The following is a 19,261-nucleotide window of genomic DNA, read 5'->3' on the forward strand; positions in this document are numbered from 1 at the left end:
GGCATGAGGAGCTTAAAGAGCCCAGCTGGCAGCCATGGTGGAAGTACTCCCTTCTAGCAACCAAGACTCTTGACTGTTCAGAGCCCAGAGTTTCAGGAAAGGGAAGCACAAATTCCCCAGATGGATCAGTAGGAGTGAAGGAAGATGGGAGTACCCCCACTTGCACCTCTTCATTCCTAGGCCTACGTATTCTACCTCCTGGGGAAACAGCACCATACAAGGGTCATTTATTTAGAATGTCCCCTGCATTGCACAGGATGGTATGCCATCTTCATAGGTATTGTCTCTGAGCTGGCTCTTCTATCAGGCTAGTGGCTTCTGGGTATGGTGGTATGTGATGTGAACAGTGGATCTCACGCTATTATGCCTGTTCCAGCACTTCCTTTAACGTTAAGTGGGTCCCTTTGTGTGACACAGTAGTATGTGGAATCTTATGCTGGAGGATTAAACATTCTATATGCGCTTGGATAATGGTACTGGATGAGGGTTGGCAGGCAGGAAAGGCAAATCCACACCTAGAATATATGTCTATCCTTGGGAAAGGGTAGATGGTATCCAAAGTAGTTAACTTGTCATCAGGTGGTTGCTTGGTCTCTTGGAGGGACTGTGTTGTTGGTTTCTGTTGCGAGAAGGTCAGACATTCAGTGGTGAGAGTAGGTCGATCACCCTTAAGAGGGACCTGTGTCATTGCATCCATGTATAGCTTCCATCCCTGCTACCATGGGAACTCCATTCATGTGCCCAAGATGCAAGCACTGGAGTGGCTGATGACAGAGGCTGGCTTGTATCAACTGGATATGTGTTTTTTCAGTACGTCTCCTATGATGGATGTTCTCTGATGGTCATTAACATGTGAAATAAGGATCTTCACACTCTATGCTCACTTCCATATGTTCATCCACATGGCTTTACCCTTGTCTTTGTTGTTCCCCAGTCTTCCAAGCTTTCTGCTTCTAGACCCCTGATCAGAGGGCCAAGCTATTCAGCACTGCCCATGAGTCCCTGTGTATTCTAATTTCAGGCCACTTCTCTTTCCACATAAAGTGGCTGACCAGGTGGGAGGCATTCTCCTCACCATCATCTTTCAAGACCATGTTGGGTGGGGCAGCAGTGCAGCCATCACCCCTTTCTAGCTTTCACCAACAAACTAAGTTGAGCCATTTGTGAATCAAGCTCAGGCTTTTTTTCCTGCATCAACTGATCATCAAAAATTCCCCTACGCAGTAAGAGATGTGAGCTGAGCAGTGGTATACTGGTAAATATTTAACAACTGGCTTTCTGAAAAGGAGAAAAAAATATCTGATTTATAACACTGGCTAATTTTCATAGTGTAAATACTTCCACTATGGTCAATTTCAAACCACCAATATGATGTCGACAAGATGGCAACCCTTCCTGAAAACAACAATGAGCTCTCATGAGCTCGTGCAGACTGGCTCCAGCACACCACTAGGTGCTGCATAACAGCACCTGCATGATGATATGAGCTACCTGCATGCTATCTTCTCTTGCATCTTGCTTGTGCCCTCAGGTCTTGTTCACATTCAATGCTAGATGTACCTCTTCTACCTGGGTCTGCCCCAGCTAATGGCTTGCAAAGTGTGATAGAAATATCTCATGAGGGGTAGTTCTGGTGTCATGGTCACTTGGTGTTCCATGGTGAGGTACTCATCTCTATCAGGGCCTAGTAGTATTCCAGGAGCTGTGTTTTCAAAGGTGTATAATTCTCTGTTGCAGTTGGCATGGCTTTGATCCAGAATTCTATGGATTTACATTGTGATTCTCCTATTGGGGCTTGTCATAAAATCTACATGTCATATTTTCCCACCACTGATACCCCTAATAGGGTCTGCTGGGCTGTGTGGTCCAAAAGGCCAATAGCTGCTTGCCCTGCAGCCTAGACCTGTTGCAGAGTCCTTTCCTGCTATGGACCCGACTGAAAAATGGCATCCTTCTGTGTCACCAGGTATGTGAGTTGGAGCAGTACTTCTGGAAATATATTGCTTCTAGAACCTGAAGAAGTCTACCTGGCCGGCATTGTGCTGCCTTGCTCATGATGGGAGCTACAAATGCAGTGATTTCTCTCTTACTTTAGAAGGGACGTCCCAGCATACTCAAGATCACTAGACTCTGAAAAAATACTTATGTGGCAGGCTCCTGAGTCTTTTAGAGTTCATCTCCCTCGAGGATGCATGTAAATTACCAAGGCCTCCAATATCCTAGCAATTGCTTGTTTTTTGATCCAACTAGCATGATGTCATCAATTTACTGGATCAGTGTGATACTCTGCAGGATGTCCAGCTGGTCCGTGTCTCTTCAGACTATGTTATGACAGAGGACAAAGAGTTAACATAGCTTAAGGGCAAGGCTATAAATGGATATTGTCACACATTCCAAAGGAATGTCAATTATTTCTGATTCTCTTTTTGATAGGGGATAGAAAAAGAGTCGATCTGCCAGATCACTGGCCACATATCATGTACCTGAGTCCCTACTAATCTGCTCTAGCAAAGATAACATACTTGACACAGCAGCTGCAATTGGGGATACTATTTGGTTAGATTTGTGATAGTCCATTGCCATTCTCCAGGATTTGTCTGGATTTTGTAGAGGCCAGACTGGTAAATTAAACAGGTATGATGGGAACCACCACCCATCCATCTCTTAGGTCTTTAAGGGAGGCAACCATATTTACCTTTTTTATCTCAGTTTTTTAAAAATGTGGGTTGTAAAATACATACAGTTGGCCCCCCATATCCGTAGGTTCTGCATCCACAAAGTCAACCAATGGTGGATGGAAAATATTTGAAAAAAATTCCAAAAAGCAAAACTTGAATTTGCCACATTCTGGCAACTATTTGCATAGCATTTACATTGTATTTACAACAATTTACATAGCATTTACACTGTATTGGGTATTATAAGTAATCTAGAGATGATTTAAAATATACGGGAAGGGGCTTCCCTGGTGGTGCAGTGGTTAAGAATCCTCCTGCCAATGCAGGGGACACAGGTTCAAGCCCTGGTCCGGGAAGATCCCAAATGCTGTGGACGAACTAAGCCCGTGCGCCACAACTACTGAGCCTGCGCTCTAGAGCCCGCGAGCCACAACTACTGAGCCCGCATGCTGCAACTAGTGACAGCCCGTGCGCCTAGAGCCCGTGCTCCACAACAAGAGAGGCCACCGCAATGAGAAGCCCATGCACCGCAACGAAGAGTAGCCCCCGCTTGCCGCAACTAGAGAAAGCCTGCGCGCAGCGACCAGAGACCCAACACAGCCAAAAACAAAATAAATAAAATAAATTAATTAATTTTTAAAAATTAGCATTGGTTTAAATAAATAAATAAAATATTCGGGAGGATGTGCGTAGGTTATATGCAAATATTACACCATTTTATATAAGGGATTTGAGCATCTGTGGATTTTGGTAGCCACAGGGATCCTGGAACTACTCCCCCTCGAATACCAAGGGATGACTGTATAGCACGAAATTCACTGTTTCAGCCATTTGTGAGTGTCCAGTTCAGAGGCATTTAGTACATTCACATTGCTGTGCAACCTCCACCGCCATTAATCGCCACATCTCATTTCACTCAGCATAATGTCTTCAAGATTCATCTATATTATAGATGGTCTGATTTTCATGCCTTATTAAGGTTAAATAAAATTCCATTGTATGTATAAACCAGATTTTCTCTGTCCATTCATCCATCAATGAACATTTGGGTTATTTCCACCTTGTGGCTATTGTGAAATAATGCTGTTATGAACATGGATGTACAAATGTCTGTTCAAGTGCCTGCTTTCAGTTGTTTTGGGTATATACCCAGAAGAGGAACTGCTGAATCATATGGTAATTCTATGTTTAATTTTTGGAGTACTCATCATAATGTTTTCCATGGTGGCTGCACCATTTTACATTCCCAACAGCAATGCACAAGTGTTCCAATTTCTTGCCAACACTTGTTATATTCTTTTTTTTTTTTTAAAGAGCCACCTGGACACCATGTGCTTCTTTCTTTTTTTTAGAAAATATTTATTTATTTATTTATTTATTTATTTGGTTGCACCAGGTCTTAGTTGCGGTGGGGGGGCGCCTTAGATGCAGTACGTGGGCTCCTTAGTTGTGGCAGGTGGGCTCTTTAGTTGTGGCATGTGAACTCCTAGTCGTGGCATGCATGTGGGATCTTCCCTGACCAGGGATCAAACCCGGGCCCCCTGCATTGGGAGCACCGAGTCTTATCCACTGTGCCACCAGGGAAGTCCCACACTTGTTATATTGTTTCTTTGTTTTTATAATTGGCATCCTAACGGGTGTAGAAGTGATTTCTTATTGTGATTTTGATTTGCATTTCCCTAATATCTTTTTTTTGAGAAATGTCTATTCAAGTCCTTTACCCATTTTTTTAAGTGGGTTGTTTGTTTCTTGTTGTTTCCCTGAGTTGATTTTGTAACTGTTTTCTATTCATTGCAATTGTTCTTTGTTTCTTTTTTCACCCCCTCCTTTTCTGCCTTCTCGGGTTTTAATTGACCATTTTATATGATTTCATCTTATCTCCTCTCTTAGCATATCAATTATGCTTCCAAAAAAACTTAGTGGTAGCCTTAGACTTTTCAATATACATTTTAAGTTATCTAAGTCCATCTTCAAATCACATTACACTGCTTCATGCATACTAAGTTATTGCAGGTAACTCAGAATATCCCCAATTCCTCCCTCCCATCCCTTATAACATTGCTGTCATTCATTTAACTTATCCATTTGCTATAATAAAATATAAATAAAATAAAATAAAATAAAAGATTTTATTTTACCTTTATTCCTTCTCTAATACTCTTCCATTCTTTACGTAGATCTGAGTTTCTGACCTATACCATTTCCTTTTCCCTGAAGAACTTCTGTTAATATTTTTTGCAAGGCATTCTTTATTTCTGTTCCAATATTTTTTACTTTTAGCATTTCCTTTTCATTCTTTTGTTAGAGTTTCCACTTCTCTACTTGTATTACCCTGCTTATGTTAATCCACTCTTGCACGTTATCCACTTTTTCCATTAGAGTCCTTAGCATACTAATCAGAGTTACTTTAAATTCCCTGTCTGATAATTCCAAAATCTGTGTCATATCTGATTCTGGCTCCAGTATTTGCTTTGTCTCTTCAGACTATGTTTTCTCTTGTTTTTTAAGCAAGCCTTGTAATTTCTTCTTGATAGCCAGCATGATGTATTGGGTAACAGGGACTGAAGTAAACAGTAGGTCTTCAGTGTGAGGTTTTATGTTAGTCTGGCAGAAGTTGGGCTGTGTTTAATGTTTACTGTACCTGTAGGTGCTAGAGGTTTCAATTTCCTCTATTGTCCTTGTTTAGCCTTCCAGGTTGACTATGGTTTCCCTATGGAATCATCCTCAGTTTGAGTCCTCATCTTGAAGCTCTTTCAGTGCTAATCGTGTTATACTGTTACACTGGAGCCCTGCTGGGGTGGTGGTAAGGAGTGGGCAGGGGATGTGTTCTCTAATCTTATCACTGAATCTATCTTCTAATGGGTCTGTGTTCCTGAGCTGTGACCTTCACAAGCCTTTCTTAGCTTTTTTTTTTTTTTAACCCCCTTAGATAAAACAGGAAGGCTAGAAGGGGTTGGAGTGGGAGAAATGCCCTCCACCCAGGTGGGAAGGCTCTGGTGAGAGCCTTTTTCTCTCCTGGAAAGTAAGCTCTTGCTATGGAGAATGTTCTGGGCATATTTCACAATGGTTTCTCTTCCCCATCTCTTCTGGAGCCACAAGAGTATGTTTCTTGGCTCTTTATTGTGAAAACTTAGTGGGATTCCTGGAGGTAAAACCCACTGTGGAGTGTGAAAGCCCACCTAAGACCGAGGCCCACAAGAGTTTTTCACTCTCTAGATAGTCCCCACTCAGCCATTAGCAATTTGTCAAAATGACCATTGGGGTGAGCGTTCCAACCAGGTATGGCTCCAGTGGCTTCCGCTCCAGGTAATCACATCTTTGCTATGACTCTTTGAACTTGCCTGTCTCTCCAGAGTTCAGGGTGGCAGTTTACCCTGCAACCTCAGTTTTCTAATGGTTTCAAGAAAAGCCACTGGCTTTCAGTTTGTTCAGCTTTTTCTTCTAAGAACGGGAGTGATAACTTCTAAGCTCTTTACATGCTGGCGGTGTAAGTGGAAATTCCTCCCCAGGTTGTTTTTTATTTAGTATCTTGGCTGAGATGGGGGGGAATGGTTTCATAAGCCTCTACTCGGCATTCCCCACTATGATAGCTCTTACTCCTTACAGGCCAAAAATTCAATATGGGGGGTTGTGCAAACTACCAAGGATGTCTATCCTTAAGTGTATTGATACATTTATGGACTGGGGACATGACAAGTGGGTGTGTTTGAGAATCCAGGAAAACTGCTACAAGCTGGACCTGGGCCAGACCTCCATTCCAGGCTCCCATCTGCCCCCATTGTAACAGAGTCCATACAGGCACTTGGAGTCTCAGTGTCAATGTCAGTTCAGGTCCTATATCCAATTGTCCTTGAAATGTTTGGGTACTCTCTTTTCCCCAGTGTATGGCTACATAAGCCAATGGCTATAGATCCCTTAAGGAAAGGACTCGGGGAATGACTACTGAATACACTGTTATAGTGTCGTAGAGTTCTTTCTCCTAGGAACATGTTTCTCCCTTAATTAATGTATTCCAGGTCCAAAAACTGGTTGTAAACCCCAAACTAAAATGTAGTCACTTATGTTAGGGACAAAATGGAGTTGGCTAATTCAGGTTCATTAAAGAAAAATGAAACTTAAATTTACCTAACATAAGTTGCAGGAATTTACAGCTCTTCTCAGAAATCAGCAGAGGATGCGGGCCAGTCCCCAAATGCCAAGTCTATTCATGCCATCTTTGGATTTCCTTGTTCCCCTGACTCACTACCCTGATCAAAATAAGGAAGAAGACCACCAGGCAACCAATCACCTGAAAAATCCAAATAACTTCTGCATTTACCCCCCCCCCCCCAAAACCCTTTAGTCTGTGAGCAACTCAGAATTCATTGCTCTGGTAGCCCTGAGTGTCCCGCCTTGCAGGTCAAAAGCCTTTCAATAAACTCATCTTTCTGCTTTGTTTTACTCAGTGTGAAGAATTTGGTTTTTGACATAGTTCAGGTCCAGAAACTGGGCAAATTTTCACTGGGGCAACTTTCTTTAACCTCTTGATCTTGCATCCTTGATTTATTTTGGTTGTTCAGATTGAGGACTTCCTTTGATGGTTGTCCATCTGTTTTGCCCTAGATGCCTTGTTCTATTCACCATCTCCATAATTCTGTGGGTCAGGCCTCCTTGACTGCACTCCTACCTTATAGCATCCACTTGGTTTCGGATGTTTAAATGCCACCATAAGACCTCTGTGTTACAGGGTGCTATCATCTCTACCTCTCTCAGGAAGCCCAGTTCTGAAATGTCATCTTCTATCTTCAGCCCTGGACTACAACGACAGCCACCACTGAATTTATGAGTGATGATGATGCCTCTCACCAGAAATTCCTTTTCGATTTGCTAATTGGTGTATCCTCTGAATAGATCGGTGGAATATATTCATCTGCTGAGTTTTCCAGCTTTATGTAAGTATTTTCGCTCTAGCATGTTCACTTACCTGAGCTGTTTAATCCCCCCTTACACTGTCAACCACAGCAGTTCTGGCATTTCTACCTTACTTGATGTAGTTTCGGCCATTGTTTTTTCCATGCTTCTAGATGACATCTTGAGTGTGTTCATGTCAAGACCTGGGGTTCTTGCGTGAACCCATATCCTGGGAGAGTACACCCAAATTGATAAATTCTCCCTCATCGGACTTTATGTTCCGCCTCCCTCTTCTCTTTTTATCCAGAACCTTTAGAGTCCAACCACATGCATACTTCCCTGGCTTCTGTTGGTACTTGTTGCGTAGGTTCTACAGCTTCTTTGGGGTTGCTTTCCAATATTAGCAGCCTTAGAATGTCTGTGGAATATCATATATCGTGAGTTAATTCTAATCATTGCCTAGTGACCGGCAGGTAATGTGGGGGGTGCATCCTGAGGGAGGTGCATGTTATCCTGCACAGAAGGCCTCTCATTATCTCACAAGGAAGGAGAACTAGCTTTTAATAGGAAGTAGTGGGGCATTTTGGCAGGCTCAGCAGGTTGTAGAGAATTTAGGGTTCGAGATTTTTCATGTATATCGACCTAAATGTCCTCATCCCATGTGTCAGGGTCCCACTCTTTCCCAACCAGGGATCTACCCTTGAAATATCATGCCTGCCTAAATGGAGAGTATAATCTTCTTTGGAAGTTTCCACTTGGCTTTCTGTTACTGTTACAGTTAAGTCCTGGGATCTGTCCTCAGTTTTCTCTGTCTTCCCACTGCAGGAGATGAGAACCTCTTTACATGCTTCCAGAAGATCTTCTGGCTTTCACACTGAGCTTTGACTTGCAGATTAATCATACTCAGCCTTTCATTATCTCTCTTCAAAGTATCAAGTCTACTTAGCAATAGCCAATCAAATCCCAATGGTCTTACAGAATAGATGCTATTCCCCCTATACTTTGGCAACAGTGCCTGATCTTTCCCAGTACACTACAGTTAAAAGCTTTAACAATTGCCCTGCTTTCTTGTGGTAGCTATGTTCCACCTGCCACTGATTCATTGCCAGCCAATGAAATTGGTGGTCAACTCCAAAATTCAATCATAGTGTCTTCTTTCTTGGACCATTCCTGGCACCAAAGCTTTTAGGTCGGGTTCCATGAAAAGTAGACTCTGAAGCAAAGATTAGTGTTCTGGGAGTTTATTAAGGAGTACACTAGTGGAAGGAACGGCATAAAAGTAGGATCAGACAGAGGGAAAAATTAGGCTGTGATGCTGTCGTATAATAAAGAATTTGACTGGTTTTGTCCCTGGTTCCTGGGAGGCAACTTCTAACCCATTGGAATTTCCCATGGGATAGGAGTGAGTTTGTTATTTATGGTGGGTCCTCGGACCACACCTGAGTTTATGCTAATGAGATGATTTAGGATGAGGGTTGGTCATGCCAGAAAGACCAACCATGTGATAAAAGAGTTGAGGCTTTCAGCCATGTGACATCAGCCTAAGTTCTGGACCTCTAGGGAGGGGAAGGGGGCTGGAGATTGAGTTCCATCATGGGGCCAGTGATTCAATCAATTATGGCTGTGTAATGAAACCCCAATAAAAACTCAGGACACTGAAGCTCAGTGGAGCTTCCTGGTTTGTGAACAACACCTTGATGTTTCAGGAGTGTGACGTGTCCTAATTCCACAGAGAGAGGGCACAGAAGCTCTGTGTTTAGGACCCTCCCAGGCTTTACCCTATGTATCTCTTCATTTGGCTGATTCTGATTTGTATCCTTTATAATAAAATTGTAATCATAGGGCTTCCCTGGTGGCGCAGTGGTTGAGAATCTGCCTGCCAATGCAGGGGACACGGGTTCGAGCCCTGGTCTGGGAAGATCCCACATGCCGCGGAGCAACTGGGCCCGTGAGCCACAACTACTGAGCCTGCGTGTCTGCAGCCTGTGCTCCGCAACAAGAGAGGCCGCGATAGTAAGAGGCCCGCGCACCGCAATGAAGAGTGGCCCCCGCTCACCTCAACTAGAGAAAGCCCTCGCACAGAAACGAAGACCCAACACAGCAAAAATAAATAAGTAAATAAATTTTTTTAAAAATTGTAATCATAAGTATAGCACTTTCTTGAGTTCTGTGAATCATTATTCCAGCAAATTATTGAACCTGAGTAGGTTGTGGGAAACCCCAAATTTGTAGCCAATTGGTCAGAAGTACAGGTGGCCTGTGGGTCCCTGAGCTTGTGGATGGCATCTGGAGTAAGGGCAGTCTTACTGGAGACTCTGCCCTTAAATCATGGCATCTGAGCTAACTCTGGGTGGTTAGTGGCCAAAATGCATGGTGGTACAAGAGACGCCATCATAAATAATAACAGCCTCAGCTGATCCCACAGGGAGCTCTGATGCGCCAAAGCTCACGGTTGTTCCTAGTTACGTAAAGGGATCAGGTGTTTATACCTCCACAGCATCTTCAGGCTGCCCTTGGGCATCTCTATTTATTTATTTATTTATTTATTTATTTAGCTGTGCTGCTTCTTAGTTGCAGCACGCAGGACCTTTGTTGCAGTGTTTGGGCTCTTTGTTTGGCGCACGGGCTTCTCTCTAGTTGCAGTGCGTGGGCTCCAGAAGGTGCAGGCTCAGTAGTTGTGGCGTGTGGGCTTCTCTAGCTGTGGCGTGTGGGCTCCAGAGTGTGCGGGCTCAGTAGTTGCGGCGCATGGGCTTAGTTGCCCCGTGGCAAGTGGGATCTTAGTTCCACGATCAGGGATTGAACCTGCATCCCCTGCACTGGAAGGTAGATTCTTAACCATTGGACCACCAGGGAAGTCCCAGGCAGCTCTCTTTAACCAAGGAAATTCCTGAAGGGAGCAGACAGTTGAGTACTGCCTGCAAGTAGCACTCCTAGAAACTGAGGGATGTCTTTCATTCTTGAAGCAGAATTTCCATGGCAAGTCATAGTGCCCACTACACTTTGTTACAGTTTCTATTAAATGGTAGAGAGAGGACAGGGTGATTAAAAGCACTACTGAAGATTGTTTTGAATTTGTAAGCATTTTGCAACTAAAGAGAATTCAAAAAGAGAGATTGGCCGGCTGATCCTGGCAAATCCTCACAAGTGATCATATTTTCCCAGTTAAGTCTTTTTGATGTCTTCCTATTGCTCTTGGGAAGGATAGTCTTAATACCCTTAGCAGGACAACTCAGGCTCTGCGTGAAACGGCCCCTTCTTGCATCTGCAGGATCATGTCTTCCTCATCTCATTGCACTCATGTTCTCTCTGTCTGTGGATTGCACCTGACTTTTGAAAGTTTCAGAGCCTTTGCACAGGCTGCTTCCTCTGCTTGGAAATGCTTTCTTACCTCTTTGCCTGACCAATTTGTACTGCTTTTTCTGGTCTTTGTTTAAATGTCCCTTTCTCAGAGAGGTCTTCCCTAACCTTCACTCTAGATAAGGGCCACTTGTTATATGCTCTCACAGTGCTTGTTTCCTTTGCATGGCCTAAAAACACTTACTAGATATAGTTACCTGTGTATTTATCTGTTTAATGCCTGCCTCTCTCCCTCTGATAAGTGTCATGAAGGCAGGAACTATGGCTATTTTGTTCTTCTCTTTTTCCCAGCACTTAATTCAATGCCTGACATGGGAGTTTAATAAATATTTGTGGAGTGAATACGTAAATGAAGTAATTAAGGCATAGACAATAGTGACAAAGTGCAGTGGTTAATCATGCGGCTCTGGAGGCAGAGTGGGTTCAAGTCTTTTAAATCCTGACCCGTTCATTGAGAGCTCTGTAAACGTGTCCTCCCCTTTGACAATGTAGAAATTTATCAGTTTACATTGAGTCTGTCTGACTGGGGAAACTTATCCTCAATAACCAAACCCTAGGAGAATAATGTGGAATAAGAATACCTATTTATCAGCAGCACTACCGTGTACCCCTTAAGCACACAGACTGTTCTGGGATGAATCCAAAACTGTCATCTTGGCCACAATACTCAGCTTCTTGGTGCATCAGTTTCCTCACCTGTAAACAAGTCTAACTCATAGCACCCAGCTTAAAGTTCTGTAAGGATCTGATAGGTTAATATATATAAGAAACAGTGTATGGGACCCAGTATATGTGTGTGTTATATGTGTTAGCTAATATTATTTATTAAGTTAGGTTGGGAGACACCTCTGGCTTGACACCTGGAGCTGGTTAGCTGCGTAAGACATTCCCTCTAGGTGAGTAAAGTCATGCCATAGACCAAATAATAGACTGGAGAGTTGTGTGGTGGAGTAAGAGTAAAGGAAATCTCCTCTGGCAACATTTCTGGAAAGCTGTAGGGGAGCTGGTGGATAGCTCTTCTCTATTCTAGGGACCGTTCTGCCTGAAAATCCAGGGTGAGTCATTCAGATCCAGAACTCTACCCCTCCTCACAGACTGTAAACATCCTGGCAGATTCTGGCCCTTTGCTCCCCTGTTGTAGATTCCAGAAAGGCCACTCTCCTTAAAGAAATATAGCCTCTCTTCAGTCATTCAGGTCACAGCACAATTGATTAGGTTACAGTTTTCTTTAAATATACACTAGACGCAAGGAAGAAGTCTTATCACTTTCATTTCAGTTCCTCCTTTACCAAGTTTCCTTGCACATTTATGACAGGCTGATGCCTCTTAGGGTGGAGCATTTCTGCAGGTAGAATTCTAAGCTTTTCCCTCATTGTTTCTCCAAAATTTTAGAGCACTTTATAGTATCCCTCAAACTGGGAACCTGGAGACCTGAGCCTGGAAATGTGAGAGTGAAATCTGGATTTTAATTCAGACGTTGACACTAACTGGTGAACCTGGTCATCACAGAGGTTAGATTTCCTCATTTGGAAAATGAAGCAGAAAGAGAAGATCAGCTGGAAACCCTTCCAGGTTTACAATTCAGTGATTATGCATCATGATCTCCAACAAAAGTCAATATGCTGTTAATGTACTTTTAGGGTAGAAAGTTGTACTGGGTATTTTATAAGTGAAGATACTCACTTTTCTTTGGGCTGATTTTGGAATGTGGATTTTGTACCCAAAAAAAAAAAAAAAAGAATTCTCTTTATAAGCTGCAATTGTAGAGTTGTATTTAACCTTAGAGATTGCAATTCCGAGGATTGCATAAGAACCCTAATATGGTCTTCCAGGGCATCCAAATGACCACTGCGCAAACTACATATATCACCCGGCTTAGGTTGGTTCACAGATCTTTTTCTTGTGTGCTTCTTCTGGGAATGAATGCAACTGAGTAAGCAGATAGGTTCTGGTGAGAGAGAGTCACAAAAGTCATAAAGTCATTCTACCCACCAATTTGCTATGGCTTTAGGGACAGCCCTAATGGCTGTGTGACATAACCTCTCTGTCTTGGCGTCCACATCTATTAAATAACACCTACTTTGCAGGGTTACTGTAAGAATGAGAATAGAGGTAGGGTTAACACCGTGGAAGCACATAATATGCACACAGGAAAAAGTTATGCCCTTACTGCCAATTTTCCCTATTCCAGTAAAAACATCAATAGGTTGAGTGCAATCTGTCCGTGCTTGGTAAAAAGAGGCAAAATGTTAAATCAACTATAGTATAAAATAAACAATTTAAAAAAAAAGGCAAAATGGATTATGGTAAGTCTTGACATTTTCTCACCTCAGTTTCCCCACTGCAATTGAGAATGTCCGGTCAGTGGCTTCAAGTGCTAGATCTGGAGTTATAGTTGGGTACCAATCCTGGCTCTGTCCCTTATCAGCTGTATAATCTCGATTAGTTTTTCAACCTCTGTGGGTCTCAGATTCCCCTAATGCCAGGGTAATACAGATGGATAGGATTTCCTAACTAGGATTAGACTTCCTCTTCTCTCAATTTCCTAAATCGGAGGGCCGTGAAGGGTCCAAGGTGCCAACCCGCCTAGCACCCACCCAGAGGGCAGAAAATGCCTGCCAGAGGGAGGGCGGAAGAAGGGCGGGTCAACGAGGCGGTGGGCGGGGCTGGAGTTCCCGCCTCCTATGCGTGTGCGCGCACCACGGACGCACGCACGCACGCACGCACGCACGCACAGCATACCGCGGAAGCGCGCGCGCAGGCCCAGCCCTCATCGCCGCCGCCATTTTAGCTCCTGGTTCCGGCCGCACGGTGTAAGCTGTTGTAGCGGGAGGGGTGGGGGTCCTCCAGAGTTTTGTAGCTGCCTTCGACTGCACCGGTAGAGCCGCTAGGTTCTCTTTTTTTCTTCCTTCGTAACCGCCCGCTCGAAGAGTCCGAAGATGTCTAAGCGACACCGGTTGGACCTGGGGGAGGATTACCCCTCCGGCAAGAAGCGTGCGGGGACCGATGGGTAAGCCAGGCCGGGGACGCGAGGCAGGGGCTCAGGCTTTGTTGGGGTCCCGGCCGGGAGCGGGCCAGGGAGAGCTAGGCCGAGCGGGCCACGGGCCCCGACCCTTTTGTTTCCCTCTGGGCTCGGGTCACTGGCGGCGGGGCGCGGGAGAGCGGACCCTCAGGCGATCGGCCCGGCAAGGGCACGGGGAGCTGAGTGGCGCGGTGGCCGCCCGGCCCAGTCGGGAGAGCGGAGAGGCCTGTCGTGGCCAGTAGGGTGCCTCCTCCCCGGGCGGAGTCGAGCAAGAGTCACTTCGAGGGGAGCGGACGGGAGGGAACCGCGGACCTCGTGGCCTGGGCTCCTGGTAAGGCCTGGAGCCCGGGGAGAGGGTGGGGGAGGGCGCGGCGGGAGTAATCGTTTCCAAGGGCACCAGGTACTTCTCAGGCATTGGGGTCGGGGAGAGGGCCTTGGGGGGCGGCTGGGCGCCCAGCAAGGGGAGAAGCGGAGGCCGGAAAGTGAGCGAAGCGCGTGGATTCTGGTGTAGGCTGGGGTGGAGGTGCTGGGAGTAGAGTGAGGCGTGCAGACGAGGAGTTCTCGGGGGAGGGGAGAGTAGAGGGCCAGCCGGGAGAAAGGAAAACGTGGAGTATACCTGATGGGCTGGAGGGCTGGTGGTTTGGAGCCGCGGAGTTTATACTTTGGCGGGAGAGTGCGTGCCTCGGTCCATTCAAACACTTCAAAGTAGATACTAGGCAAACTTCCGCTCTCTGCCCACGCTCCCGCCATCTCCTTTATTTCCTGCTTTGGCCGAAACAGTAGTTATTGGGCATCCCCGGGATAGCAATTAGAAGGCATTCTTTTTTTCCAATAAGTTCTTGTTTTCTGTGTCCCTCCCCCGTCCTCGTTCTTAGGTAGCTTTTGAAACAAGAAGGCCCTTTTCAAAAGTTTTTAGTGTTTACGGCAAAATATCGCCCGTCGGGAGGTTGCTTGGGAGTTGAAATAGACCACGCCCGTGGTGTTTCAGATTCCTTTCTACTTACCTTTTCTTAAAGGTGCAGAGGAATTTAACAGTTAACCTTAGCAATTGCATCAAAATCATTTCTTGTCCAGTGTGTACTTTCGTTCCTGAAGTACAGAGATTTATTTGGATAATTCAGGCAGAGCCATGAAAGTCTGAATATCTTCAATACTTTGCATAATTTTGCATTTTATTGTGTGTGTACGTGTGCAGAATCACTGTGTCAAGTCTGTATAACTTTTGTTCACTCAGAGTCCTTCCTTTCGGTTGATTGAGGTGTCTGTGTCTGGGGAGTATAAGCCAGGATAGGGTATACTTTTTGGTGGCTTTCCGTATATTGAATATGGAAAGCATAAATATATAACATTTTAATCGTGTAAATTTTTTAGTTTACAGTGTTCGATGTCAGCTTTCTCTCCCTCACCCCAACACACACAGCAGAACTTTAGCGCATTTGAGCTACAAGTCACAGGCTCCTTAGAGCTGCAAGTGACTTTAAAGAAAGTATACTCGGCTCCACTTGAGGGATGAGAAATGGAGACCCAGAGTTGTTAAGGTGGCTTGTGCAGCCTTACAGTTTACAGGTGGATCTAGAACCTTGATCTTTTAATTTTCAGTCTTAGCCTGTTGCTTTTTCCGATACAGCACACAGACTGTGACTGTAGTTAAGAGTCATTATGGCCTATTTTAATGACATTTACAATGGGTTGGTAAAGTAGGGAACACTTGGTTCTTTGTTCCTGTGAAGCAAAAATAAATTGCTTGTCATCTGGCTAAGATGCAACTAATGCCTCTCACAGAATTCAGATTGGAAAAAAAAATACGGGGAAGGAATGAATTCACTTACTGGTATTTGTATGTGCACCATTTAAATGCTTTTTTGGGGATTAGTGGGCCCATGATACGTACATGGGTTTGTTCCCCTTTCCTTGCAAATCCGACATCCTTAGTAAAAATGTGGACTTTTTAAGTCTGGTGGTGACCTTTTGATTCTCTTGGATATTATATATGACATCTACCTGTAAATGAACGAGAGTTCATCTTTGGAATAAAGCTCAAGTTCTGAGATGTTTTGGAGGGACATTTGTATACTCATTTCTATGTCACCTGAATGTCATTTCTGATAGAACTTTCTTTAGCAGTGGGCTTAGAGTGTTTATTAGTGCTTAGGGTTTTTTTTTTCCGTATTTAATAATTTAAAAAGTTACTTTTGTTGACTGTCATGCAGTCTTGCAGATTTTTCTTTTTTTTTAAGCCCTGCTAAGTAGCAGGTGGTTTTACCTGAGAGGGTAGGCCTGTCAGTCTTGTGAACTCCACTGCCAAACATGGATGTCCCATTTTCCCCGCTACTCAGAAGGGAAGGTAATTCAGTGAGAGATTTTACTCAAATTCATGCTCCCAAACTATATGTGGCTTTATTTACTTTTGCTATATTTTAAGTTTGGAAACAGGTAGAGAAGTTGAAGGTTTCTGTTACATACTGACCTTATTCCTTTTTCCACTTTTCCCACAACATTTTCTGTGTAAAATTATTAACCAAAAGACAACTTACTGTTGAAATATGGAAAAAATTTTGAAAACAGGAACATTTTTCACTTTGATGTTAGTTTCTGATATTACTGCCTGGTAAGAGTTTTTTCGGTTAAAAATGTGAAACATAGATAAGATAACATACGTACAGTGTTCCCAAAACTATTTCAGGTGCTTTATAAACAGGTTTTCACTGCAGTTCTGTGATGAGGTTAAGTAACTTGCCCCAGGGAACACAAGAAATGTCCATTCATAAAGATATAAAGAAAAGGGGAAAAAATTATCAAATCTTCATTCTCATCTTTATTTAATCCCTTGATGAAAATTTTTTTAGATCTCTGCATATTTATTCACAGGTATCCTGTTTGATACCAATAGGATCTTTTAATATGTATTATTTGTGCTTTGATTTTTTTAAAATTCACCCAGAAATATGTCATAAACTGTGGAATGGATATACATTATTCTTTTCATTGGCTGCATAGTATTCCACTTGTAAAGGGGTATCATAACTTATTTAACCAATTTCCTGTTCACTGATGTTTTGGTAGTTTCCTAGTCTTACAAGTGAAAAGTGTGATGAACATCCTTATGTGTACTTATATCCCTAGAAGTCCCTGAAAGTGAGATTACCAGATTAAAAGCAATGCTTGTTTAAAATACTCTGATTTTGATAACCAATTTACATCTTCATTAGCATTTCTTTAGTTTCTGTTATTCCATGTAGAATTTTAACGTGGTATTTTAAATTTAAAAAATAAATGATAACCAATGTTTATTGGGCATTTATTATGTTCCAGGCACTACTTTAAGCACATTATATATATTAACTCATTTAACCCTTGCAATACCCCACAAGAGCTTTTTATAGATGAGGAAAGAAATAAATGTGGTCATATAGTTAGCTTAAGTGCTGAGCCAGGATTAAGCTGAGATAAAATACTGAACCATGTGCTAAACAACTGTGTCCTGTTGTGTCTCTCCCTGCCAGTATTGTGGCTAAGTGATCACTGCTTTGATAATTAGTTTTTTAAGCATTATACCTCGATTAGTAAATCTTCTAAGTAACAAACTCCTTTATAATAAAGGTGCCTGTTTAAAAAAGAAAACATGCATGTACACAATATTCTGCATGTATTTATGAAGCAGTGGGTTTGAGGGCCCCCCCCCCCCCAGCACTGACCCTTAATTTTTATCTTCCCTTTCCTGTTGAAGGTAGATAGTTTGAATCACAGGCAATATTTCTAGGTGATTGAATTTGCTTTCTTATTTTAATCTAAGAGACTATTTTATCAATACTTCTCGCTTTGCAGATTAGTAAATTGAGGCTTATACCTTTCCAGTGGTTATGCGACTGTGACCTAGGTGCTCGTGCTCCTTTTACTCTTATATCAGAGTTAAACCCCAATTCATGGTCAGCAGTTAATCTTTGTGTCTTCAGAATGTATTTTATGCTTCCTCTGTTGCAGTTATTTTTGGTAATAAAGTTTCTGGTGAAGTAGGCCCTTGAAAAACATGCATTATTTAGACCAGATGTTCTTTAAGGATTCTTTATGTTCTATGAACTATAAAATGTCTAGTCTTTGAATCCATTCCTGACTACAGTGCTTCTCACTTTGCTGGACACGTTATCTATCCTGTTGTAAACTTATTCTCATTCACATTCTCCGGCTGTGCAAATACTTATTTAATTACAAGCACCTTAAACTGGAGCAGAATGAGAGAAGCAAAGAAAGGATGGGTTGATGGTATATTGCGAAGATAGGCCAGGAAGCTTAAGTTCTGAGTTATGGGACTTCATTTTGTATGCTGAGTAGGTTATCCTTTAGGTTCCTTTGATTTCTTTCTCTTTATGCCAGATGGGATGAGAAGCTTTGATCCTAGCTTGTATGTCCTGTAATTCTGTAGAAGGGAACATTGGGTTGGGGGAAGGGAGAATCGCTTTTTATATATACATATGTGAAAAGATCATATATATGTAAAAAATATATGTATGTATGAATATTTGTGTACATATAATAAGGTTTTTCTCTACTTAGACAAGTTCCTGTGGAATAGAATTATTTATTTTAGAAGGGACAATATCAAATATAATTGGTCAGCTTACCATTTTTATAATTGGGGAACCATCCTAACTCATGCTAGGCTCAGCATTTTAGCTGTATTCTACCAAGGGGAGTAACTGTTGCCCAGCTTATGTGCCATTACATCAGAATGAATGGTCTTCCCTAGTCTGCTGCTGATAATTGGGGCATGGGAAATTTGTATGTCTTTTGTGTGTTATGGATAAGGAACAGTGACATGTTTAGCAGCTTGTGTCATGGTTCCATGTTGCCTCACTATTTCAAATCTGAGTCCAAACACCTTGTGGCACATTTGTCTGCTATAGGATTTAGTCTGAAGTAAACTAGATTAGTAAAATGAATAAGCATAGATAATTTTAAAATTCTTACTGGTTAGGGATCATCTCTAGTATCTAGAAGTAGATACTAGAATTGGCTAAATGACCTAAGATTAATATGGTGGTCATCTGCATAATTTAAACATTTTAAACAACTTAATAGTGTTCAGTGAAGCTTGTTTTTAAATGAGCTACTTTTCACTTTATGGGTGATCAAAGTATACATAGGTTTTACAAAGTACTTCCCAGTGTCTTTTACTATTGCTGTTAAGGATACATGCAAGAGTAAACAATGAAAACAAGAATAAAAAGTTTTCGTTTTCCTTATAGAGCAATAGATGCATTTTGAACAAAATTTGGAAGGTGTTAACTTAGGAAAACAAACTTGCTAATCCTTTAAC

General features: G+C 42.7%; 1 protein-coding gene across 1 annotated transcript in view; it reads left to right on the forward strand.

Moving 5' to 3' along the window:
- The first annotated feature begins 13,692 nt into the window (after positions 1–13,692).
- DHX15 (DEAH-box helicase 15) overlaps positions 13,693–19,261 on the forward strand; it is a 51,339-nt gene continuing 45,770 nt past the window's right edge. Inside the window, exon 1 of the mRNA XM_007168444.3 lies at positions 13,693–13,935. Coding sequence (XP_007168506.1) covers positions 13,865–13,935 — 71 coding nt within the window. The 5' untranslated portion in view covers positions 13,693–13,864. The remainder of the gene's footprint in view (positions 13,936–19,261) is intronic.

The sequence above is a fragment of the Balaenoptera acutorostrata genome, chromosome 5 (genome assembly GCF_949987535.1).
Source record: "Balaenoptera acutorostrata chromosome 5, mBalAcu1.1, whole genome shotgun sequence".
NCBI classification, from domain to species: Eukaryota; Metazoa; Chordata; class Mammalia; order Artiodactyla; family Balaenopteridae; genus Balaenoptera; species Balaenoptera acutorostrata.